Consider the following 23,919-nt stretch of genomic DNA (forward strand, 5'->3'; position numbering starts at 1 on the left):
GAAATGTTTCATTCTTGTGATCTGGAAAAAAGTAAACATTTAAGAGACAAAGCTGGTGCTGGGCATGGTGGCTCATGCCTCTAATCCCAGCATTTTGGGAGGAAGAGGCAGGCGGATCACCTGAGATTAGGAGTTGGAGACCAGCTTGGCCAACATGGCGAAACCCCATCTCTACTAAAAATACAAAAATTAGCTGGGCGTGGTGATGCACCCCGTAATCCCAACTATTTGGGTGGCTGAGGCATGAGAATCACTTGAACCTGGGAGGCAGAGGTTGCCGTGAGCCAAGATCATGCCATGTACTCCAGCCTGGGCAACAGAGTGAGACTCTGTCTCAAAAAAAAAGAAAAAAAAAATGGAGACAAAACCTTAGGTCTTCAGTCTTCAATTTTATTTCTGTTTTAAACAGTAACTAAGAGCCTGAAAATGTCCCTAACAGCTAGGACCCGCCCCGTGCATTCCAGGAGGCTTCCCCGCCAAGGCTGGGGTCCAGGCTCCAGGAACTCCCCCTCATCAGGCCTGATTTCTCTCTGGAGATGGGACAGAAGAGGCTCTCCAGTTAGAGGGGAAGTTGGCACTAAAGGTCACCGTTTAGAAGGATTGGGCTAAGACACAGCTGCCTTTGTTAGTCTTAGGGTATTTTGAGATTTGGTAGCATGCTCAGATTGTGGGAGTGCATGGAGAGGGGCTCCTGAACTCCTCTCCAGGCTCACTTGCTCCTGGGCAAGCCTCATAGCACCCCTTCCTCTTGCCAGCTCAGCACGCTGCCTTTGGAAGAGGGGCACCAGATAGCCTAGGTACTCCAGCATGCCTTTGTGTGACCGGGTCAGCTGCAGGGAAGTATGCTCCCCTCAACTTCTCCTGGCCTAGGCAGGGTGCAGAATCAGAAAGGTGATAAAGATTCAGACCTGAGATACCAACCCCTTACCAACCCTCACCTAAAAGGGAATATTACAAGGACATCATTTCTATGTGACTTGGAGGGGCAAACCTGGGTATTTAAACCCCAAGCGTGGTAACAGCTGGGCCCCCAGGCTGGAGGCAGCTCAATGCATGCACTTAAGCAGCGGGGGCAGCTAAGCAGGAGGGTAGGGCCCACAGGGCTGGACCTGCCCTCCCCACACTGCCATCCACACCCATGGTAACCATGGAAACATTACCACCCCGCTCCTGCCAGCTGCCTGGGTTCAAATAACCAGGACTGGCCCACTTCCATCAAGCCAAGGCCTAAACTGATGCCAGGCTGGCCACAGAGTGGTTGCAGGAAGAACTGGGATTGGGTGATTTGGTCAGTCCGGGCTTCCCAGCACAGCTTGGGAGGACTACCACAGGAGCCTCCACACCCTGCTGTCTGGGCTGGGGTCAGATGGGGCTTAGTCAGCCAGCAGAGTGGCCAGCAGAGCCAGCCAAATGGCCCTGATGCCCTCTGCATGTGGGCTAACAGCTACTGTGTGGCAGTAGCCCTTGCTGCAGCAGCAAAAGCCTCTGGGTGTCATTGATGGGACTTTCTGGCTGCTGCTCTGCCTGTCCTGGCTGCTCAGCCAGCCCTCCAGGGGTAAGGATGTACCGATAGTCACTGGGAACGCCACCCACTGCCCCCATGCCACTGCCATCCCCAGCCCCACTGTAGGGCTGATCCCCGCCAGGCAGCTCCAGGCTGCCCCCGGTGGCAGGCTCCTCAGCTCTCTGGATGTTGATGTATAAGGGATCCTGGCTGGCGGAGAGCACAGACAGCTGGCCCAGGATGTTCTCCAGTTCCATTCGCAGACAAGTGAAGCTTGGGCGCTGCTTGGGGTCAGCATTCCAGCACTGGTACATGAGATCATACCTGGGGTGGAAAGAAGCGTGAGCGAAGGCTCAAAAGCAGGGGCCCCTTCATCATATGGCACTAGGGTCTTTAAAAATTGTAATCCCTGGTGGGGCACAGCAGCTCACACCTGTAATCTCAACACTTTGAGCGGCCAAGTGGGAAGGATAATTTGAGCTAAGGAGTTTGAGACCAGTATGGGCAACATGGCAAAACCCCGTCTCCACAATAACAAAAATAGCTGGGCTTGGTAGGCATGGCTAAAGTCCCAGCTACTCAGAAGGCTGAGGTGAGAAGATGACTTGCACCCAGGGAGGTCAGGGCTGTAGTGAACCATGCTGACACCACTGCACTCCAGCCTGGGTGACAGAGCGAGACCCTGGGTGAACCACTTGAGGTCCAGAGTTCGAGACCAGCCTGGCCAAGATGGTGAAACCCCATCTCTACTAAAAGATACAAAAATTAGACTGGTGTGGAAGTACATGCCTGTAATCCCAGCTACTCGGGAGGCTGAGGCAGGAGAATCTCTTGAACCTGGGAGACAGAGGTTGCAAAGAGCCAAGATTGCTCCAGCCTAGGTGACAGAGCAAGACTCTGTCTCAAAATAATAATAATAATAATAATAATAATAATAATAATAATAAAATCAATAAAAAATCCTCACTATTTGGGGCCAGGTGCAGTGGTTCATGCCTATAATCCCAGCATTTTGGGAGGCCAAGGCAGGCGGATCATGAGTTCAGGAGTTCAAGAACAGCCTGGCCAACATGAAACCCTATATCAAAAAAAAAAAAAAAATCCTCACTATTCATACACAACCTTTGAGTATCTGGAAAAAGCTTCCAGCTCTCTTCCTGACGGGAATGCTTTTTTACATACAATTTCAGGAACCTTACAAATTCCCTGAAGCCTATCACTCAGGGTGCCCAAGGAATGCCTCAGGCCAAGGTTGAAAAATAAAAACCAAAAAACCTAATGGGAAGAGGCTGAAACCAACTCCAGCGAAAGCAAATGCCTGCTCTCTTGCCAATGTTCATGACAAGAGCCCCAAGCACTGCCTCAAACCCAGCACACCCAGCAGGGGCCTCTAATAACGGCAGGGATCATGCCAGATACCGAGCAGGCCGTGGGAACAGGAATGGTCTGGGGCCGTGGGTACATGGCCAGACTGGGACACATTCCCAAGGCTGTGCTAGGAGCCAACTGGCATCTGTCCACCAGGCCGCCTGGGGGAGGCCAGTGCCCGCCCGCTCTCCATTGACAGCACGAGCCCCAGCTGGGAGGAGGCTGTGCTGAGGTCTAGTCCCTACTGCCCATCAGAGCTTCTGCAGCTCCGGATTAGAACTGAGGCAGGCTGCAGCCACAGGGAGATGTGAGCTTCCTGCCCCTTGCCATGCCCTGAGCTCCGCTGAATGAACAGAAGGGGCAGGGCCTGGCTTGTGTACTCAAGATTTCCCCACTGTGCAAGGGAAGGATCCCACCATCGGGCTGAACCTTCCTCTGCCTGTCCATGACCTTGGCCTTCTCGAAGTCCAATCCCAGAGCAAGAAATGGAGTAGATTCTTTCTCTTATCACAGTGGTTCCACTCCCCCTGGTGCTCATGAAAGGTCCTCTGGGCTGGGCATGGTGGCTCACACCTGTAATCCCAGCATTTTGGGAGGCTAAGACAGGTGGATGGCTTGAGCCCAGGAGCTCAAGGCCAGCTTGGTCAATATGGCGGATCTCCGTCTCTACAAAAATATAAAAATTAGCCGGGTATGGTGGCACGTGCCTGTAGTCCCAGCTACTTAGAAGGCTGGGGAGGGAGGATTACTTGAGCACAGATCACACCACTGCACTCCAGTCTGGGCGACAGAGTGAGACCCTATATCAAAAAAACAAAACCAAAAATACCCACAAAACGTCAGCTGGAGGCCTAGGGAGACCTTGGCTTTGATGGAGTGGGAATTTAATACCAGAACAGACAAACCACAGTTGCTGTCATTAAGAGTTGAGAGGGGCCGGGCGTGGTGGCTCAAGCCTGTAATCCCAGCACTTTGGGAGGCCGAGGAGGGTGGATCACAAGGTCGAGAGATCGAGACCAACCTGGTCAACATGGTGAAACCCCGTCTCTACTAAAGATACAAAAAATTAGCTGGGCATGGTGGTGCGTGCCTATAATCCCAGCTACTCAGGAGGCTGAGGCAGGAGAATTGCCTGAGCCTAGGAGGCGGAGGTTGCGGTGAGCTGAGATCGCGCCATTGCACTCCAGCCTGGGTAACAAGAGCGAAACTCCGTCTCAAAAAAAAAAAAAAAAAAAAGAGTTGAGAATACATATTCTAAAACCACAAGGATCTAGGTTCAAATTCCAGCTCATTCACTTAACAGCTCTGTGACCAAGTTACTTAATCTCTCTAATCCTATTTTCTTATCTACAAAGTGGAGATAAATAAGGGGGCAGCGGCTCACACCTGTAATCCCAGCACTTTGGGAGGCCAAGGCGGGTGGGTCACCTGAGGTTGGAATTCGAGACCAGCCTGACCAACATGGAGAAACTCTGTTTCTACTAAAAATACAAAAAAAAAAAAAAAAAAAAATTAGCCAGGTGTAGTTGTGGGTGCCCATAATCCCAGATACTTGGGAGGCTGAGGCAGGAGAATTGCTTGAACTCGGGAGGCAGAGGTTTTAGTGAGCTGAAATCTTGCCATTATACTCCAGCCTGGGCAACAAGAATGAAACTCTCGTCTCAAAAAGAAAAAACAAATAATAAGAGTCTCTTCCTCATATGTTCAGAGGAAGATTACCTAAAAGAATGCCTAAGTGCCCAGCTAATGTCAGTGACACTTCCCATAATCTTGTCACAGGGGTTTTTGTTATCACTCTAGCAAAGTGGGTGGTATCACTGCCTGCCCAGTCCTGAGGGCTTTGGGCTTGCAGAAAGAGGAGGCAGTTCCCTTTTTCCGGGATCTCAGTTACTTATCTTAGATTCCCTCCTCTCCCAGCCTCCCACCTTGCCAGGCAAGGAGAGGCATGAAGCCGCCTAGCTTTTTTCATGCCTTAGGAAGCCCCATCTGAGGGGGAGGAGGAGCTCAGCCTAGGAAGTTTTCTTAGACTAGCTAGGGTCTCCAGGACAAAGGTTGCATTCACTAGAGTAGAACAAATAAAATAAATAAAAATTCCAAAAAAAAGGAATTATGGGTGGGAAGGTGGCAGGGAAACTCCCACACTTGTACTCAGCACTGTGCCTTCTGCTCTTGGGGTTCCTGGTTCTCCCCACAAACTGGAGAAAAGAGACTGACAGACAAAGGCTGAAGCAAGAACTATGGGCTGGGAAGGCGGAAAGAAAGAAAACAGGGAGGTGGTGGAGGAATAGTGAGTGTGAGGTGGAATGCCATCTTCCAACTACAAGGAGGTTTCATCAAAAAAACAAAGGTTCAGTTGAGGCTGTTAGTTTCCACTAGGCCAGCAGCTGTGGTGGCAGCCATCAGCTAAAACCCCAGATCCCCCTTTCCTTCCAGAGCCCCTTCCCAGGATACTCACACGTCCTCCATACACTCCGGAGGCTGTTTCAGGCGGTTTCCGCCAATGAGGTAGTTGTAAATCTCAGCGTTTTCGATGCCAGCATATGGCGTCTGCCCACGTGTCATGATCTCCCACATGGTCACCCCGAAGGCCCACTGGGACAGAGTCAAGGTTGGGGGAGAAGCTGTCACTAGGCGTCCTGGGCCAGGCAGAGCCATGGCTCTGAGGCAGGCACAGCCTGGGGCTCAGGGGCCTCATCACAGGACAGCCAAACCCGAGAACACACTTGGCTAGGCCCTTAAAGATCCTGAAGGTCTGCTCTCACACGAGTCCCCCCCAAACTTCAGGGGCCACCTTGCTCACCACGTCACTGTGCACAGTATACAGGTTGTCAGCCAGGCTCTCCAGCGCCAGCCACTTGACGGGCAATTTGGAGGCACAGCCCTGACGATAGTAGTCCCCGCTGTATATCTTCCGGGAGAGTCCAAAGTCAGCCACACACACTGTCATGTCCTCTGCCAGCCTACAAGGGGTGTTGAGGGAGGAGTCAGCCTTCCGCCATGCTCACAGCCCTACAAGAGCCAGGATATCTTGTTTTTTTTTTTTTTTTTTTAATTTTATTAAACGCTTATTTTTCTTTTTTAGGGACGGGGTATTGCTATGTTGCCCAGGCTGGAGAGCAGTGGCTATTAACAGGCGCGATCCCACTACTGATCAGCACGGGAGTTTTGACCTGCTCTGTTTCTGCCCTGGGTCAGTTCACCCCTCCTTAGGCAACCTGGTGGTCCCCCGCTCCTGGGACGTCACCATATTGATGCAAAACTCAGTGGGGGCACCCGATCGGCACAGCGCATACAGCCCAGAACTCCTGGCCTCAAGCGATCCTCCCACCTCAGCCTCCTGAGTAGCTGGGACTGCAGGCACGCGCCACTGCACCTGACAAGAGCCAGGATATCTTTGCTCCCAAGATCTCCCCATGCATAGCAGATACCGTCCCAGGCAGGAGCCAACCATTAGTTAGCTCCTCTTGGCAACTGCTGCTGTCTCCCACCCCCAAGCCCTCTAGAATTCATACATGCAATTCCGAGCAGCCAGGTCTCGGTGGATGAAGTTCCGAGAGCTCAGGTACTCCATGCCGCAGGCAATGTCCACCATGAACCGGATCAGGGTCTGGAGGGGTAGGTGCTGGTGGACAGACAGGGCAAGCTCAGGCTGGGACAGGATGGATGGGGTCCCTGGCCAGAGAGGCTGGAGACTGTCCCCAGAATCACTGGAACGAAGGAAAGGGATGGAGGGCCTTCCCAAGGCAAGGAAGCTTCGGGAAGCCTGAGAGGGAGCCTGAAAGCTAAGACTCCCTCGACCTGAGTCTCCACAAGTCCCTCCCCCTAGAAAGGTCCCTTGCCCAGCCCACAATTCTCAGCAGGGTTTTGTGAGAGAAAAGGAAGCCTGCTAGATTAAAAGGATTCAAACTCAGAGCTCTCCTACTCCCATCCAGCTCCATCAACCCTACCCAGCAAGCCCCTCTCTGCCAGGGTCTCTATCCCTTTCCAGGCCCTGTGCTCCCACCCATTTCCTCCTGGCCACCCCCATACCAGGCACTCACAAAGGGGTTCTCCCCAATCCGGGAGGCGAGCAGGAAAGCATGCAGGTCCCCGTGCTTCATGAAGGGCAAGATGACCATGGGGATGGGGAGACGGCCTTTAGCCCTGCTCCGGAGGCTCACCCCTGGGACAAGGGACAGTCCGGAGCTCAGCACAGAAGGGTCAAGGGGCAGCTCAGGTGTCTGCATAAGTCCCCACCTGCTGGGTCCCATCTCTAGCTCTGGCTCTGCCACTTATATTTTCATAGGTTCCATACTGGTCTGGGGACTACCCAGCAGGGACTCTGGCTGCTCTCAGATCCCTGGAGCATCTTCTGTCCCCTTCCTTTCCTTCTCTGTCCACACGAGCAGTCTTTGTTGTTTTTCTGAAACAGTATCTCACTCTGTCATCTAGGCTGGAATGCCGTAGCCCAATTATTGCTCACTGCAGCCTCAGTGTCCTGGGCTCCAATGACCCTTCCACCTCAGCCTCCCAAGTAGCTGGACACAGGTGCACACCACCATGCCTAGCTAATTTTGGGGTGTGTGTGTGTGTGTGTGTGTGTGTCTGGTGTTTGAGACACAGTTCCACTCTGTCACCCAGGCTGAAGTGCAGTGGCGTGATCTCAGCTCACTGCAACATCCGCCCCCCTTGGTTCAAGCGATTCTCCTGCCTCAGCCTCCTAAGTAGCTGGGACAACAGGCGTGTGCCACCACACCAACTAATTTTTGTATTTTTAGTAGAGACAAGGTTTCACCATGTTGGCCAGGCTGGTCTTGGACTTCTGATCTCGTGATCTGCCCACCTCTGCTTCCCAAAGTGCTGTGCCTTTGGGCCTTTTTTCTTTTTTCTTTTTTTAAATAGAGGTGGGCATCGCTGCTTGGCCTTTTGGCTAAGATCAAGTGTAAATAGAGGTGGGCTGTTGCTATACTGCTCAGGCTGGTCTCAAATCCCTGGTCTCAAGCAATTCTCCCACCTCAGCCTCCCAAAGTGCTGGGGTGACAGGCATGAGCCACCACGCCTGGCCCCAAAGTCTTTCTGTGTGGATCTTTGGTACTTCTCACCTCAGATTTCTGCCAGGACCATCCTTGCTGTTTTATCTATTTACTTACCAGGTGAGTCCAGACTTCTTTCCTGCAGGCTACCCTCTCATGTTGGTAGAGCATACTGTTAGCCCTATTCTCTATCTGCCTCCCCGCATAAGGGGCTCACCAACAAGTTTGGCCACGTGTGGATGGTCAAACTCCTTCATGCAAGCTGCTTCCCTGAGGAACTCTTCAATGTCGCTTGAGGCAATGATGTCAGCTAGGAGAAAGGGATGGGAAGGAGGGAATAAAACAAGAAATGCTCCTAGATTTGACCCAAGACTCCCAGGTCTTTTCCTTAAGATCTCCTAGGCTTCCCAGGGAGCCCAGGAATCAGCCCGGTCATGAGCAGGAGAAACCCCCAGGAGAGGTGCTATTCAGCAACTTCTCTACTTGCTAATGCCTTCCCTTCCCTTTGGTTTGGGCAGCCCAGCAGTTCAACAAACCATAGCTGTAATCACCCACGAGGGAACTCAGAGGGCAGTCACTGCCGATGGCAGAGAACAATGGCTGTGGCATGAATATGTGTGTTTGGGTTTATGCCTGTGAATTATTCATGTGTAAAGACAGCATCCCAGTTAGTGCTGCCCAGCTCCTCTTGGAAAATCTAGAGGCAAATCAGAGCCTTCTTCAGAGTCAGTCACCCCTCTTACCCTTCCTTGTGATTCCCTTAGGCCACTACTACTCGCCACTCACCTTTCAGCATCTTCACTGCCACTTTCACAAAGGAGCCATCCTCTTGCTTCAGCTGGGCCTCCCGCACTGAACCAAACTCTCCTAGAAACCAGTCCAAGTGAGGGAGAGCCTCCTTGGCTCTCTGCTCCCTGACCTCTTCTCTCCCAAGTGACCCTCCATGAGGACACAGTCAGCAGACTCTGGGGGCAATGGAGAAGGCACACTTGCCAGTAGCCAAAGCAGAGCATGCTGGGAGCAGCTCCTCAGCCTTCCCTGTCCCCAGCCACCATTCCACCCAAACGTCCCACACTCAGGAGTCTACAAGCATACCTTGTTTACAGGAGCCAACCCAGACCCACACCCTAAAAGTGACAGGGGCAACCAAATACCTCCAGCTATGGCAAACCAGCCATGCCCATCCCTGCACAGCCCCACATACCTTTGCCCAACATCCGGCCCAAGGTGAACTGCTGCTCTGGGATGAGCACATCCTCCAGTTTTTCCTTTAGTTCATCACTGATGCCCAAGCTGTCCACTGTGAGCAAAGAGTTTGTGGGAAGGAGGGATCTCTGATTCCTGATCCAAAACTCAGCCTGCCTCTTATACCCTAGACTCTGCCCTCAGAGCACAGACGTGAGTTAGGTCTCCCACGGCTGGGGTGGTGAGCTCCACACAGGCAGGTTTGTGTGCCTGGGGCTCACTGACATTCAGACACAGCAGTCAAATTAATGAGTTAAAAGAGCACAGGTAGGCGCGCAAGACAGCCCACTGTCCTTCCCATGATTTCCCACCACTCACATGTGGCCTCGATGCGCTCAGGCCTTTCTCGATTGAAGGACCGGGCTGCCCGGAAGTGAACGGCTGGCTCTCCCTGGGCCATGACACTGTCAAAGGCTTGCCTAAAGGAAAACCCAGGACTTGGGGTCAGCTCCAAGGTCTTTTGTCATCACCCGCCTCTCCCTCCACATTCCTACCCCCTTACCCAAACCGCGTCTCTTTCCGTCTCTTTCGAAGCAGGATGAGGGCCAGGGCAGCAGCTGTCACCAGGGCCGTTAGCACACCAAGGACCACAGGTACCCAGGATGTGCGGCTGTGAGGAGGGCCCTGGTGGCCTGTGGAAGGGAGGCGCAGTGGCGTGAGCTAGGATGACACCATGTGGCCCCTTCAGAACTTTCCCAGGATGGCCATCCAGCCGGGTCAAGGGGCTTCTCTAGGTCAATAAAGGTTCTGAGGGAAAGGGGCTCCAGAGGAAGACCCAGGAGCCCTTCCTACCTGGTCAGCGACAGGCCCTGGCTGTTGTGACCTAGAGTGTGACCATGCATTCCTATGCTAGTTCTGGGGCAGACAGAGGAGAGATAGTTTGCTTGAGACAGGATCTTGTTCTGTTGCCCAGGCCAGAGTGCAGGGGCACACTGGAGATCACCACAGCCTCAATCTCCCGGGCGCAAGCAATCCTTCCACTTCAGCCTCCCACACAGTTGGGACTACAGGTCCCAGCTATAGTTTAAATACCAGTCCTGGCCTTAACTTCCTCACTCTGTCTATGGGCTGATTAGGAGGCGAGGTGCTACCAGGCTCCCCCCACCAGTCTAGGTTGCCCTTGAGAACATCACATCTGGCTAATTTGAAAAACTTTCTGGTAAGCTCACTTTGCTGCCCAGGGTGGCCATCTCCTGGACTCAAGCAATCCTCCAGCCTCAGCCTCCCAAAGTTGTGGGATTACAGGTATAAGCCACCACTCCTGGCCTTATGTGTCTGTCTGTCTGTCTGTCTGTTTGTTTAGAGACAACAGTCTCACTCTGTTGCAAAGGCTGGAGGGCAGTGGTGCTATCATAGCTCACTGTAGCGTCAAACACCTGGGCTCAAGCAAGCCCCCCACCTCAGCCTCTGCAGTAGCTACCACACCAGGCTAATTGGTTTTTTGAAATTTTTTATAGAAACAGGGTCTTGTTCTGTTGCCAGAGCTGGTCTCAAACTGCTGGCCTCAAGGGATCCCTCAACCTCCCAAAATGCTGGGATTACAGGCTCGAGCCACCATGCCCAGTCAAGATACAGTTTAAATACCAGTCCTGGCCTCAACTTCCTCACTCTGTCTGTGGGCTGATTAGGAGGCGAGGTGCTACCAGACTCCTCCCACCAGTCTAGGTTGCCCTTGAGAACCTTGATCCCCTGAGCCTCTGTCCCTCTCCCCTACAGGCCTCACCTGCATGGTCATGAGATGAGACCACCAGTGGCTGACTCCAGGGTCCACAGCCTACTGCATTGGAGACGCACACACGTATGATCAGGTCCTTTTGGGGATCCCAGCCTGTCAAATTGGCCCTGGTCCCCTCCACTGTCAGCTCATCCTGCAGCCAGGAAAAGCCCCCACCCCATACTGAGCCTGAGAAGGCCTCCAGCTGGGGCCTGAGGACAGAAAAAGGTCCAGCTGGGAGCATGGGAGTATAGGGGCACTGTGGGTTCAGGGGCTGAGGGAACACAACCTTCTGGGAGTCATCACATTCCTGCTCCAAGCTGCAGGGGCCTCTCCAGAACACAAACAAGGCTCAGTCCCAGAATGCACAGGTGGGGGATGGGAGCGGACTGCACTGGGGACAAAGCCTTATCTGTGCCCTCCCCCAGCTCATGCAGGAATGTGCTTCGTGCTTTATTTACAAAGTGCACACAGGATGCAATCCTAACAGGAGACATAATCCTCTGAGAAGTGGAACTTGCAGAGGTGGGTGAGGAGGAAAGGATTCTCTGGGGCAGTGGGAGACCCAGGCCCACCAACGACAACCATTTTGAAGTTCTTAAAGGCCTTAGAACCCTGAGGGCTGATGCTCCAGGAGAGTGGAGAGATGGGAGGGTTCTGTGTCTCTTACCTGGGTTCCATTGTCTTGAACCCAGGACAGTTTATAGGGTCCCAGGGGGCCTTCAAAAGGGCCCTCAGGGATCACTTCTTCCCACTCCAAGACGAGGCCTGAATCTGTGCGGATGGCATGGAGGTTTTGGGGAGCGCTGGCTGGAGCTGGAGCCAAAGAGAGAAGATTGCTAAGATCCTGCCCTTCCCACCGTCATAATCCCATGCAGACCTTTGGAACTAACTCCCAAGAACTAAACAGCTCTGAGAGGCACAGATGGGGGCAGGGTTCACCTCCCAGCTCTGACTGCTTTCACCCACTGTGCTGGGGGAGGGGTAAGCAATGGGCAGGACAGGCAGCACCCCAGCTCGGCAGTGTTGCTCTTCATCACCATGGTTACTGCCTCTCTGCCTCATCCCTCACCACTCCCCTCTCACAGCTATGCCAGCCTCCTTGCAATTGCCAGAGAACTACAAGCAAGTTTCTGTCATCGGGTCTTTGCACTTGCTGTGCCTTCTTCTGGCAGTGATTTTCCCCCAGATATTTACATGCCTTCTTTATCCTTCAGACCTCACTCAGACCTTTTTAGGGATGGTTTCCTTAACCTCCTGGGGGCCCTCTTCATCAACCACATTATCTGATCTTTTCTAGTTTCCTTATCTGTTCCGCCCACAAGAACTAGATACAAGGTAGTAAGTAGAGATATGCAGTAAATGTTTGCTGAAGGATGCCTGAACCTCCCTCTCCACCAGCACCATTCAGAACTCCAGCCAACACGGCCCCCTTCCCGGCTCCAGCCCTGCCCAGCCCCTCTGCTCTATGCATCCCTTACCTAGACCCTTGGTCTGAAAGGGCACCCAGTCAGCATAGGGAGAGGGCCCCAAGGCATTGGCACAGCGCACCCTGAGGCTGTAGTTGGTGGCAGGCACCAGGTCCCGGAGCAGGCAGGTAAAGGGGGGCACAGGGACCACAACAGCCAGGACTTCCCAGCCTCCTGGGGCCTGTGTCACCTATAGAAAAGCACAAAACTAATGTAGGGGAGAGCCTGTGAGAGACTGAAGATGAGAAGGGTATAGTTACGGGTGCTTGAATTAATGCTTCCTCTATCAGCAAACACTTGCAACCCACCCCCTCCCATCCGCCCCTACCCCAGTCATACACCACATTCCACACCTTCATGCCTTTGCAAATGCTGTTCCTTTCACTTGGAATGACCTGCTCTTCCCAGCAAAGCCCTACTCATCCTTTAAGACTCAGCGCAAGTATCATTTCCTTGGTGAAAGCCTTTATTGACCACTCTGGAGAACTCTTGTCCTTCTGTACTTGGTGTGAAACTGTTGGGACACTTACCACTTACTGTGCCTGTTTACATGCCATGCCCAAGTTCCAGAGCTTCTGAAGCTCAGAGAAACTGGGAGCCTACGGGCACTATGAACCAGACCTTCACCTTACATTTTTGGGGCCCCGGGCAAGAGTACAAATAGACATCCATGTACTATATGGCTAAATATTTAACCCCTATAAATCAGCTAACAAACTAGTAAAAAGTTTCTATCTTAACATTTTGACCAATAAACCTTCAAAGCAACCTGGAAAATCAGGTTTGCATTTATGACTCTCCAAATCCCTGGAGTCCCAAGTCAGAATGAGGCGGCACTAGAAGAGCTGGCCCGAAGCCAAGCTCCGCACCATGAGGGGCCTCATGCGCACAGGCGTGAACGATGCTGACTGCAAAGCCAAGCTCCATTCCCATCCCCCTCACGACTGGCTGCCCCTTGGGCTTAGAGGTGCTTATATCACTCTGTGGTCCATCCTTGGGAGGATGGACTAGGGAAGAGGCCAACATGGGCCCCGGAGGCAGACTTGGGGCCATTAAGGCAAAAGATCCTGAATATCTAGAGCACAGTATGACAGTGAGGGGGTCCTTGCCATCTGGATGGGCATGTCCTCTTGGCCCTGCAGGCTCTTTGCCGGGGGCAAAGGATGTGGCCAAAGAAGGGCCAGAGTAAGATCCTCCTTTTTTTCTCTCTCTAAAGACAAGATCTTGCCCTCACTCAGGCTGGAGTGCAGTGGCATGATCTCCGCTCACTGCAGCCTTGACTTCTCAGGCTCAAATGATCCTCCCACTCCAGCCTCCTGAATAGTTAAGACTACAGGCACATGCCACTATGCCTGGATAATTTTTGTATTTTTTTTGTAGAGGCAGGGTTTTGCCATTTTGCCCAAGCTGGTCTTGAACTCCCAGGCTCAAGCAGTCCACCCGCCTCAGCCTCTCAAAGTGCTGGGATTACAGGCATGAGCCACTGTGCCCCACCAGAGTAGGCTTCTCTAAATGGTGAAGCCCAGAGCAGGGGCCCCTTCTGCCCAGGGGAACTGCCCAGAACAGTTTTGAAAGGTACTTTCAAAACTTAAATGATTTCAAAAATTAAATGATTTTTGAGTAAATGGATGAAAATGAGCAAGCCTGCACTGCTTCTTGTTTTTAGTATCACCTCACCCAGCTTTTCCACTCTCCAAAGCTTAGGGCCCCTCCTGGTCTTCTTCTCTTTCACTTGAGTGGGGGTTGGGGGGTGAGGTGGAGCATGATAGCATGAGTATCAGCAAAGGTCTGAGCTCTCACCTAAGTAAGAAAAACTTGGCCGGGTGCATTGGTTCACGCCTGTGATACCAGTGTTTTGGGAGGCTGAGGCGGGCAGATCACTTGAAGTCAAGAGTTTGGGACCACCATGGCTAACAAGATGAACTACCAGTCTCTACTAAAAATACAAAAAAAAAAAAAAATTAGCCAGGCATGGTGGCAGGTGCCTGTAATCTCACCTACTCAGGAGGCTGAGGCAGGAGAATCACTTGAACCTGGGAGGTGGAGATCGCAGTGAACTGAGATGGCGCCACTGCACTCCAGCCTGGGCAACAGAGTGAGACCTTGTCTCAAAAAAAAAAAAAAAAAAGGAAAAAGAGAGAGAGAGAAAGAAACACTCTTCCAGGTACTCCAAATCTGCTCTAGTGATCTGCTTTCCAACCTGAAGAATGCATGAATCTGAGCCAATCTGCAAAGTCTCTTAGTTGCCACAGCATCCCATTGTAAGAGACAGTGGCCTGTGCTCTTACTGCTAAGGAGCAGCACCTGAAAAGAGCTGCAGACCAACCCCGAGAAGCTGTCTACTGAGTATGATACCCATGTCAAGAAAATGCTGACCATGCAGCCAGAATGAACATCACCGGGCCCGAAGAGCCTACCTGAACTGTACAGGACTGCAGCAGGGCTCGGCCATCCGCACCTGGCATCCAGGCCACACTAGCATTGCTGCTGGAAAGCTTTGTCACGGTGATGTTGAAGGGGGCTGCAGGCAGTGCTGTGGATGGCAACTCAGAATCAGTGCCCAGTAGGGATATGAGTAGACGGAGCAGGAGGCATGGGAGTCAAGCCCTGAGTCTCTCTGAGGGTCCGGGGCATCCCCAACGTAAAAACAGCTACTTTGCTTAGCACTCCTAGGACCACGCTGATAGGCAAACAAGCAGCCAGCAGAGTACAGCTGCTCACACCTGGGAGAGTGCCTGGGCTGTGGAGGGAGGTTGCCTTTCCCTGCGATGTGACCGAGGAATGAGAGATGAGAGGGTATGTGGGGGTGGCACCTCAGGCTTGGGAGATACAAAAAAGAGATAGGCAGCTGCCCTGCAGCCACAGCCGGGCTCCTGCAGACACTCCCTCCCGCTCTCTGTGCACCAGCCCTCTGGGTCTCCTACATCCAGTGCTAGGCTGTTTTCCCCACCCCCATCCCCTCTCAGGGAGGAGCAGAAACAAGGCTGGGCCTTGACCATCTCCTGCTGCCTCCCTCCCTCCCTTCCCTCCCTCCCAAGGACTCTGCTTCGTGATGGGAAATCTGCTGTGACGTCAGGATTCTATTCTCAGCTCAGCCACGCAGGGTCTCAGGTGCTCCCACTAGGAATGGGAGCTATGCCAATTAACCCCTTGCTCCCTAGATCCCAGCAGGACCAAGGGGAGCTGAAACATGGCACAATTCTAACTACAGGACAGCTCCTGGGAATGCCCCTGGCCTCATCCCCCTTCCTCCCCACCAGCCCTCCTACCTTGTAGGTGAACAGTGGCTGTGCGAGAAGAGGCCAGGCCTTTTAGGTTGTGAGCTTCACAGGAAAACACGGTGTTCTGGGTCACCCCTGGGGCCAGAAAACCTCAGTCAGCTCCCCAAGTAGCAGCCCCCACTCAGTGCAGGACTGGGAAAGGGGAATACTCAGGCTCTGGTCTAAGCATCCTTAAATCCCTGCAGCCAAAGGAAAAGGCTGGACAGCGAGGCACGGTGAAATAAACAGGGATGCTGGAGTCTGGTGAGCCTGGAGGGGGCTCTGTTTTCTCATCCCTCAAATGGGAGAATTGTGAGACTCAGGTAACGTGCGTGTCAAGTGCACAGCATGCAATAACGCTACAGCACCCTCCCGCCTCCATCCCATCTCCCACACACAGCACAAGTTGCCTCCCTTTTCTGGTCACACTTTTATTGCGCATACCAGAGTGAGCCCTTCTGTTTGCTCTGTGCCCCTTCGGGGTTGTTATTTGCAGACTCTCTGCTTTGCAGTGGTTCTCAGCTCTTTCTGTATGTGTCTTGTCTCCCCAATTATACTCAGTTATTTGGCTTCTATTTCCTTTGTATTCCCGCTGTCTCCTGTGGTGCCTAGCACAGTGTGGTGTGGAGTAGGAGTTCAGTGAGTGCTTATTACCAGGCTGCCTGCCTGAGGGTCCCAACCACGCACATCTGGAAGGAAGGGAACCCAACCTCCTCTCTAATCTGCTCCAACTCAGTGCCTCCTGAACAGGACCTGCCCTTGCCTCATAGTCCACCTCTTCTCAAGATTCAAATTGCCGGGGAACCTAGCTCAGCCTCCATTTCCTGGCACCTTCCAGCACCTGAGACCCATCTTTTTTGCCCAGTTCAAGCCTCAATCAGAAACAGTATACTTTGTTTCACAAATAAGCAAGCCTTACAAGCATGCGAGGGTATGTGTCCAAGAAACTTGGGGCCCAGGTGGCTGTGCAGGTGTGACTGTGCAGAGGTACAGAAAGACAGTTTGGGAAAACGTCTGGAGGTTTTTGGAAAGTGCCATTAGGGGAGGAGGCCCTGTATCTTTGTGCAAACCTCCCCCTACCCCTTCTCTCTCCCGCCTCTCCCCTCCCCTCTCTGCAGCCGGAGAGTCTCGTCTTCTCAGTGTCTGCCAGATACTCCTCCCTAGCTCTGCGTGGGCTGGTTTCTGGCTCCTTCCCTTGGGAGGGGCGGGGGATGGGTGTCCCTGGTCTCATACGATTCATCTCCAAGGGCCAGCTGTGCATGGCCTGGACTGCTGTGAACCAAAGACAGAGGCCCCACACCCTCCTTAAGCACACACAGCAGGATCACCACTAATCAGCCCACCCGGCCAGCCTAGCACACCTAACTAATGAGCTTAGTAAGGGTGCAGCTCACGTCCCCAGACACTGGGGCTTGCTCTGGACACTCACAGCTGCAAACTCAGTGGCTGAAACTCTGCAAGCTTCAGTGCCCTCGAGGACCCAGCTCCTTCTCCACTCCAAGCCTCCTTGTGAGGCTGCTCACCTGTTACATTTAAAACGGATGGAGAGGGAGCAGGTCCCCCAATTTTCGTAGTTCCTCTCCACCAGACAATGGTAACAGGTTCAGGGGGACCCACAGCCTCACAAGACAGTTGGAAAGGGGCATTGGGTGGCACTGCAAGATCTTTTGGCTCCACTGTGAAAAATGGCACACCTAGGAGAGAAGGGGAGTGAGGAGTGAGCCTTGCCACCTCTTGGCTTCCTACTGTGCAAATCACAAGTCTGTTTACATCTGAAGTCTTCCACACAGAAGGTTCCCAGAGGCCCCTTAAGATTAGGGCAATAGCCGGGCGCGGTGGCTCAAGCCTGTAATCCCAGCACTTTGGGAGGCCGAGGCGGGTGGATCACGAGGTCGAGAGATTGAGACCATCCTGGTCAACAAGGTGAAACCCCGTCTCTACTAAAAGTGCAAAAAATTAGCTGGGCATGGTGGCACGTGCCTGTAATCCCAGCTACTCAGGAGGCTGAGGCAGGAGAATTGCCTGAGCCCAGGAGGCGGAGGTTGCGGTGAGCCGAGATCGCGCCATTGCACTCCAGCCTGAGTAACAAGGGCGAAACTCCGTTTCAAAAAAAAAAAAAAAAAAAAAAAGATTAGGGCAATAGCAGAACAGGGACCTAGCTTATGAGTAGGCGGTGTTTCTATTTTTTTAGCCTCCTTAGGAATTTTCTTCTTTTGAGATTGCGGGGGGCGGGGGGGGGTCTCTCTATGTTGCCCAGGCTGGCCTGGAACTCCTGGGGGCTCAAGTGATCCTCTCGCCTTAGCCTCCAGAGTAGCTGGGACTACAGGCACATGCCACCACACCTGGCACCTTGGATGCATCTTCCATGCTGCGCCCTTAGCCATGGCAGATTTAGACAACTCTTCTCGCAGTAAAAGAGGAGACTGGGGCTAGAGAGCTGGGGGAGGGGCATGAAACTCGGGGGAGTGGGTGGGAGCTTTAGCAGAGCTCTGCTGCCAGGCCCCAGCTCCCATTCAGGGCCCTTTGTTACTTTCTTAGTCACTTTGTTTTCCTGGGCTGAAAAGCTCTGAGCTCCCGCAGCTGCAGAGCCTTCCTCCCCTCCCCCAGCTGGCCAGGCCACTTGGCAGAACAGGGTCCAGTCCCAGATGGGTGCTTGAAGCTTGTTGCTCAAGCAACAGAAACAGACTGCACCCCACAAGTTGTGGATCCCAGTTGCCCCCTTGGTTCTCAGATATCCAACTCCAACTGGTAGGGTCTTTTGATGTCTGGAGTGGGCCTAGAGCCTGGACAATCAGGCCCCACAGAGCAGTGGGGGAGCCCAGCTTCCCCGGAGTTCTCTGCTGCAGAGGTACGGTCACCAGCAGACAGCACGTGCTCCAGGCCAACATGCCCATATGGCTCTGCCTCCTCACCTTCTACCGTGAGCCACACTGGCTGGGAGATCTCGGTTTCGCCCCCATCCTCCACCTGGCACCAGTACCGGCCCGCGTCAGAGCGCTCCACTGACTTCAGGCTGTGGAAACAGGATACCAGGCTTGCTTCCCAGGGTCAAGGGGGCAGCTCTGCCAGGCAAACTTGATGCGTTCAGCCTGCCCTCCCTTCTGGAAAGTCCCACAGGTAGCCACATAAAAAAATCCACAAACCTCTGAGCATCAAGTGAAACCCCCAGCTCCCAATCCCCAAGGAAAGAGCACAGCTTGCCCCCGGGCTGGCAGCCCACACCTTCCCCCACAGGCCTGCACCTTAGGAAGCCGATCCAGTGCTGCTCACTGACGGGGATGTACAACTGGTCCAAGTGCTGGACCACAGCCCCATCTTTCACCCACTGGATATCAGGCTCCTCCATCCCCTCCACGCTGCAGTTGAGCTTCACCGGCTGCCCCTGAGACACTGTCAGCTTCACTGGGGCTCCCATGAGCTTCAGACCTGAGGAGTGGAAGCAACATGTGTCACCTTGAGAGGAACTCTGTCTCTGTAAACAGTTCCTATTCTCTTCCAGAACGTAGCTTCTGTGTCAGGCAGAGGGCTCTTTCTGAGCCAGTCAAGGAAGCAGAGGTAGGGCAGTGTGGGAGGGAAGGTGGCTGGACCTGGGCTAGGGGAAGGGGCATGGCAAGCTCTCCAAGTTCCCTCCAGTTCTAAGGACCTCTTCCCCATATCCTCCTGCTGAGACCAGACAGCAAAAGGAAGGCAGGCTGGGCTGAAATGACGGGGAGTTACCCTACCGGGGCGGGCATTGCCCTAAGAATGATTGCTGCACCCAACTAGTGCAACAGGCTGCCAGCTCTCCGCCCAAGGTGTCAGCCCAGACCCTGTATTGCTGCCAGCACCCTCTGCACCCAACCTTACCAAATGGAGCAGGGCTGAAGAAGGGAAGGAGGGGGTGCTCCCCCGAAGTGGAGAACATATGGCTGCAAAACCACGTCAGATCAAACACATGGCAGCCTTCCTGGCAGCCATCCGCTCTATTAATACCTGAATGTGGGCAGGGGCGGGTGCTAGGAAGGTGGGAGGCAGAAGTGAGGGCTGGGGCCCTGAGCAGGGAGCCTAAGACCCCTGAGCCACTGCCACACCAACAGGGGCCACTCTTTTGAACCTGCACGTGCACACACACACGCACACACACACACACACACACACACACACACACACTGGCACCTCTCCTGGCTTCCTGGCGTGTTTTTAAGCAGAGAGAGGGGCAGGTCAAGTATCTGCATAACTGAAATCCAGCCCTGCTTCTTCTTGTCCTTTGCTGTGCGACTCTAGGCAAAGTCGTGGACTCCCTGAGCATCAAGTCCACACCTTTCGGCTTGTAAATACTCGTCACTCGTTTCCCTTCCCTTCCCTGAGAGGCTGATATGGCAGGGAACGCTGTCTCAAGAGAAGATGCCAGCCCGGGTGGCTGCTGTCCTGGCCTGTGGCTCTTCCCTGCTCCCTTCACCTTCTCAGGACCCGTCACAGGACAGGGGAGCCGGCCTCCCGCTCTCTATGAGCCCAGCAGTCACCGAGGTGCGGGGTGGGAACTTGGAGAGCACCGTGCTGCATGGAACGCTCTTGTCACCAGCAAATACCTCAGTGGCTATGTAGGAACACAAGGCTAACCCCTCCCAAAGACCAGCAACCTGGCCCCAGCCCATCCTCTCCAAGCTCGGAAGGCACAGGAACTCGAGTGTGCCCATTTGCTTTTTGTGACTGGGCACCCTCACAGCCCCTGTTCCTAAATGGTATCAGGGTGGCCTTTGGGTGCTCAGCCCCAGCCCGTGTGGTTTCAGAGACGGACCTTCGCGTGCAGGGCAGGCAGAATGGGGTCCCCAGAACTGGGAGGGAGGAATCTAACAGCTGGGAACATCGAGGCGGGAAAATGCAGTCCCAAACACTCCCCGCTGACCACACAGCCCACACCCCGCTCCCTTCCCTTCCACCCTGCCAAGAGAGCCCAGAGTGCCAGAAAGTTGGGGGTGGGGGCCCGCAGGGAGATCTGGCGGCGAGCACTCCGCAGCGCGCCCTGACCCGGCCCCGAGCCTCGGCCTTCGGCTCTGGACCCCAACCCCGACTCCCGCCCGCCAGGCCCACCCCGAGCTCCGATCCCCGACCGCGCCCCTCCGCAGCCCCCCGCTTCCCTCGCCTCTCGGGCCAGCCCCTACCTGCGGCTGCAGACTCCGGGAGCAGCAGAGAAGCCAGAGCCGCCAGCAGCAACCCCAGCCGCGGTGGCGGCGGCAGCGGCAGCGGAGGGAGCCCCGGCCGCCCCATGCTCCGCCTCAGCGCCATCGGCGGCGACGCCGCACCATGCCGGGCCGGGTCCGCGAGCGAGGAGGGAGGAGGACGGGGAGGAGGAGGAGGTGGGAAGGGAGCGGGAGAGAGGAGGGCTGCGGGAGGGGCCGAGGCCGCCCGTGGGGCGGCGCTGGGGAGAGCGCCTCCGAGACTGGCGTCCGCCTCCCGCCGCGATCGCCGCCGTCAGCAGCGCTGGGTCCCCGGGGCCGCTCCCGGGCCACCACGATCCTTCCACTGCCGTCGCCGCCGTCGCCGCCGCTGATTCATGTTCTTCGCGGAGCCGCCGCCTCCTCCCAGCCCGCCCGCAGCCCGAGCTCGCACCGCCCCCCCGCGGAGCCCCGGCGGCTCGCTCCGAGCCCGAACCCCGGCCAGCGCCGCAGACCCCCGCAGCCCCGCCGGCACTCCGGCCCCGGCCGCCCGCCAGGCCGAACCCGAGGATCTGGCTCGGCCCCCAGGATGGGGCTCCCCGGCCACGCCCCTCCTTTCCCTAAAAGCGCTCCAGCATCTTTTCTGGAAGATGAGGGAAGGCGTTCCGGAGCCTTCCCTCAAAACCCCGATGGCAGCCCCTAGCCCCTACCACACCCCAACTTTTGTTCAGACTGTGATCCCAGAATCCAGCACCCCCTAGGACTTAAGAGCACCTTAACCCCCTAGACACTCCCATCTATCAGGCCCCCTGAAACTGCCGTGACCCAGGGCTCCCCCAACAGGATCTGCTAGCATCCCTTCGTCCCTCACTTTCATTGAGCCGTTCCCGCAAACTTCCCATATTCATGTCCTATTGCCATGCCTTTATCTCCAAGTCCCTCCTACCTGAAAATGCCCATTTTCTCCAGCCCCACTTGCCGTATATTTTCCAGCTTGGGTCTTGAGTTTCCCAAGATCTTGGTAATCCCCAGGTTTTACCTAATATGTATCCCCACCGCTACACGACACAGGCCAAAGCCCAACTGCCCTTATCTTTTTGGGCTGTCATTTTTCCTAGTTACTTCCCCAGCTTCTACCCCTTTTCCCAGGACCTGCTTTGAAAGTTGGCTGTGTCGTCACATTGTCCAATTAAACATTAGCTATTATGAGTAGACCACCTTGCGCACAGTAGGCACTCCATAAATAAATAGGCAGATGCCTGTTAAATGAATGAATAATTGCCTCAGAGCCTGCCCCACAACCAGTAATCATGGGGGTGGCCTTGCCCACAGACATCCTGTCGGGCACCTGCAGAGCCAGTTCCAAACCAAGCCTACCAAGTGTGCTCCTCCCCTTGCCCTTGCCTCTCTGCCTGCCCCTTGGAACCCACTCCACACCCCCTCCAGAGGTCCTGGGTGGAGAGGAGGGACCAACCACTCAGTCCCGGTTGCCACTGTATCTTTTCAGGGATTCTCCTGAGCAGCAGGGGCCTGCCTCTTCTTCCGCTTGGCCCCAGCAGTGCTTGTTTATTAATTACGCTAATGATAACAACAGCAGGGTTGGCAGCAGCCTGAGACCCAGCTGGGGGCGCCCCCAGGCGGCAGCAAGAGAGACTCAGGAGGCACTATCAAGACATGGATGGCAGGGGCCAGATGTCTCTGTCTTTTCTTTTCTTTTCCTTTTTTTTTCTTTTTTGAGACGGAGTCTCGCTGTCACCAGGTTGGAGTGCAGTGGCCGGATCTCAGCTCACTGCAACCTCCCCCTCCCAGGTTTAAGCTATTCTCCTGCCTCAGCCTCCAGAGTAGCTGGGACTATAGGCACTCACCACATGCCCAGCTAATTTTTGTATTTTTAGTAGAGACAGGGTTTCAGCAAGCTGGTCAGGCTGGTCTTGATCTCCTGATCTTGTGATCCTCCCACCTCCGCCTCCCAAAGTGCTGGGATTACAGGCAGAAGCCACCACACCTAGCCTTTTTTTTTTTTTTTTTTTTTTTTAGGACAAGTTTCACTCTTGTTATCCTAGCTGGAGTGCAATGGATTGTCATCCAGGCTGGAGTGCAATCTCAGCTCACAGTAACCTCCACCTCAAGGGTTCAAGCAATTCTCCTGCCTCAGCCTCCCAGGTAGCTGGGATTACAGGTGCCCACCACCATGCCCAGCTCTTTTTAATATTTTTAGTAGAGACCGGGTTTCACCATTTTGGCCAGGCTGGTCTCAAACTCCTGACTTTAGGTAATCTGCCCACCTTGGCATCCCAAAATACGGGGATTACAGGTGTGAGCCGCTGTGCCTGGCTTCTCTGCCAATTTTCTTGAGCACTGTGGATTAGCTTCAGGACCCTTTCCCAAAGGAAAAGTCTTGTTGCTTCCCAGAATCCACAGTTTCTGAGTTTGGGCTGAGTCAGGGTAGGCAGGCTGAAAGCAGAATTGTCTGGGGCTGAAGGCAGAATTGCCTGGGCTGCTCTTGGGCACTTGTCACTTTTCTAAGCCCTCTCCCTCACCTTTCTCTGAGGGGGACTTCAAGGTTCTAGTGACAGGAAGCCTCTTTCTCTTGATTCCAGCTGACATTAGTAGAACTCCTTCTAGAGGATGTTGGATCCAGAGCCCAACCCAGCCTTTTACTTGCTTATCTCTTCATTCCTTCCCCACCATTTCCTGAGCTGATAGGGAATCCCACCACAAAGGCCATCCTTTTTTTTTTTTTTTTTTTTGAGGCAGTCTTGGTCTGTCACCAAGGTTGGAGTGCAGTGGTGTGATCTCAGCTCACTGCAACCTCTGCCTCTCAGGTTCAAGCAATTCTCTGCCTCAGCCTCCCGAATAGCTGGAATTACAGGCACCCACCACTATGCCCGGCTAACTTTTTTGTATATTTAGTAGAGACGGGGTTTCACCATCTTGGCCAGGCTGGTCTTGAACTCCTGACTTCATGATCCACCTGCCTCGGCCTCCCCAAATCCTGGGATTACAGGTGTAAGCCACTGTGCCCAGCAGGCCATCCTTTTCTACTGGTCAAAATAGGCTTCTCGGTCATGTCATGGATGCCACTGAACTCTCCACTTACAGCTTTGACAAACTTCCCACCTCAGCCACCAGCCTGAAACATCACTGTCACAGGGGCAGCACATTTTCTTTTTTTTTTTTTTAAGATGGAGTTTCGCTCTTGTTACCCAGGC

The 23,919-nt window shown here is 54.1% G+C and overlaps 1 protein-coding gene across 2 annotated transcripts; it reads right to left on the reverse strand.

The window, feature by feature from the left end:
• Nucleotides 1-369: 369 nt before the first annotated feature.
• TYRO3 (TYRO3 protein tyrosine kinase) lies at nt 370-21,017 on the reverse strand. 2 transcript variants are annotated; one of them, XM_074394064.1, is made up of 20 exons: nt 20,714-21,016; nt 18,815-18,998; nt 18,485-18,585; nt 17,096-17,266; nt 15,582-15,668; nt 14,730-14,845; nt 12,325-12,502; nt 11,514-11,659; nt 10,853-10,997; nt 9,632-9,761; nt 9,448-9,548; nt 9,089-9,184; nt 8,671-8,751; nt 8,102-8,194; nt 6,913-7,034; nt 6,385-6,494; nt 5,673-5,832; nt 5,328-5,464; nt 4,259-4,353; nt 370-1,828 (listed from the first exon to the last, which is right to left on the reverse strand). In XM_074394064.1, exons 1-20 carry the CDS (start codon nt 20,835-20,837, stop codon nt 1,374-1,376), a joined length of 2,832 nt encoding a protein of 943 aa, XP_074250165.1. In that variant the 5' UTR covers nt 20,838-21,016; the 3' UTR covers nt 370-1,373. The 2 variants fall into 2 exon arrangements, with proteins under 2 accessions (XP_074250165.1, XP_010344592.2); XM_010346290.3 differs by lacking the exon at nt 4,259-4,353 and having other exon boundaries at nt 20,714-21,017.
• Nucleotides 21,018-23,919: the final 2,902 nt, after the last annotated feature.

This window comes from Saimiri boliviensis, chromosome 2 (genome assembly GCF_048565385.1).
Source record: "Saimiri boliviensis isolate mSaiBol1 chromosome 2, mSaiBol1.pri, whole genome shotgun sequence".
NCBI lineage: Eukaryota > Metazoa > Chordata > Mammalia > Primates > Cebidae > Saimiri > Saimiri boliviensis.

Bases quoted from the DNA above. Each gene is read 5' to 3' on its own strand.
- TYRO3 (XM_074394064.1), bottom strand. From the start codon at position 20,837: ATGGCGCTGAGGCGGAGCATGGGGCGGCCGGGGCTCCCTCCGCTGCCG. The intron at 18,586-18,814 runs GTGCAGGCCTGT...CTGTTTCCACAG, and splicing joins CACTGGATCGGCTTCCTAAG to CCTGAAGTCAGTGGAGCGCT. The intron at 14,846-15,581 runs GTAGGAGGGCTG...TGCCATCCACAG, and splicing joins AGCCACTGTTCACCTACAAG to CACTGCCTGCAGCCCCCTTC.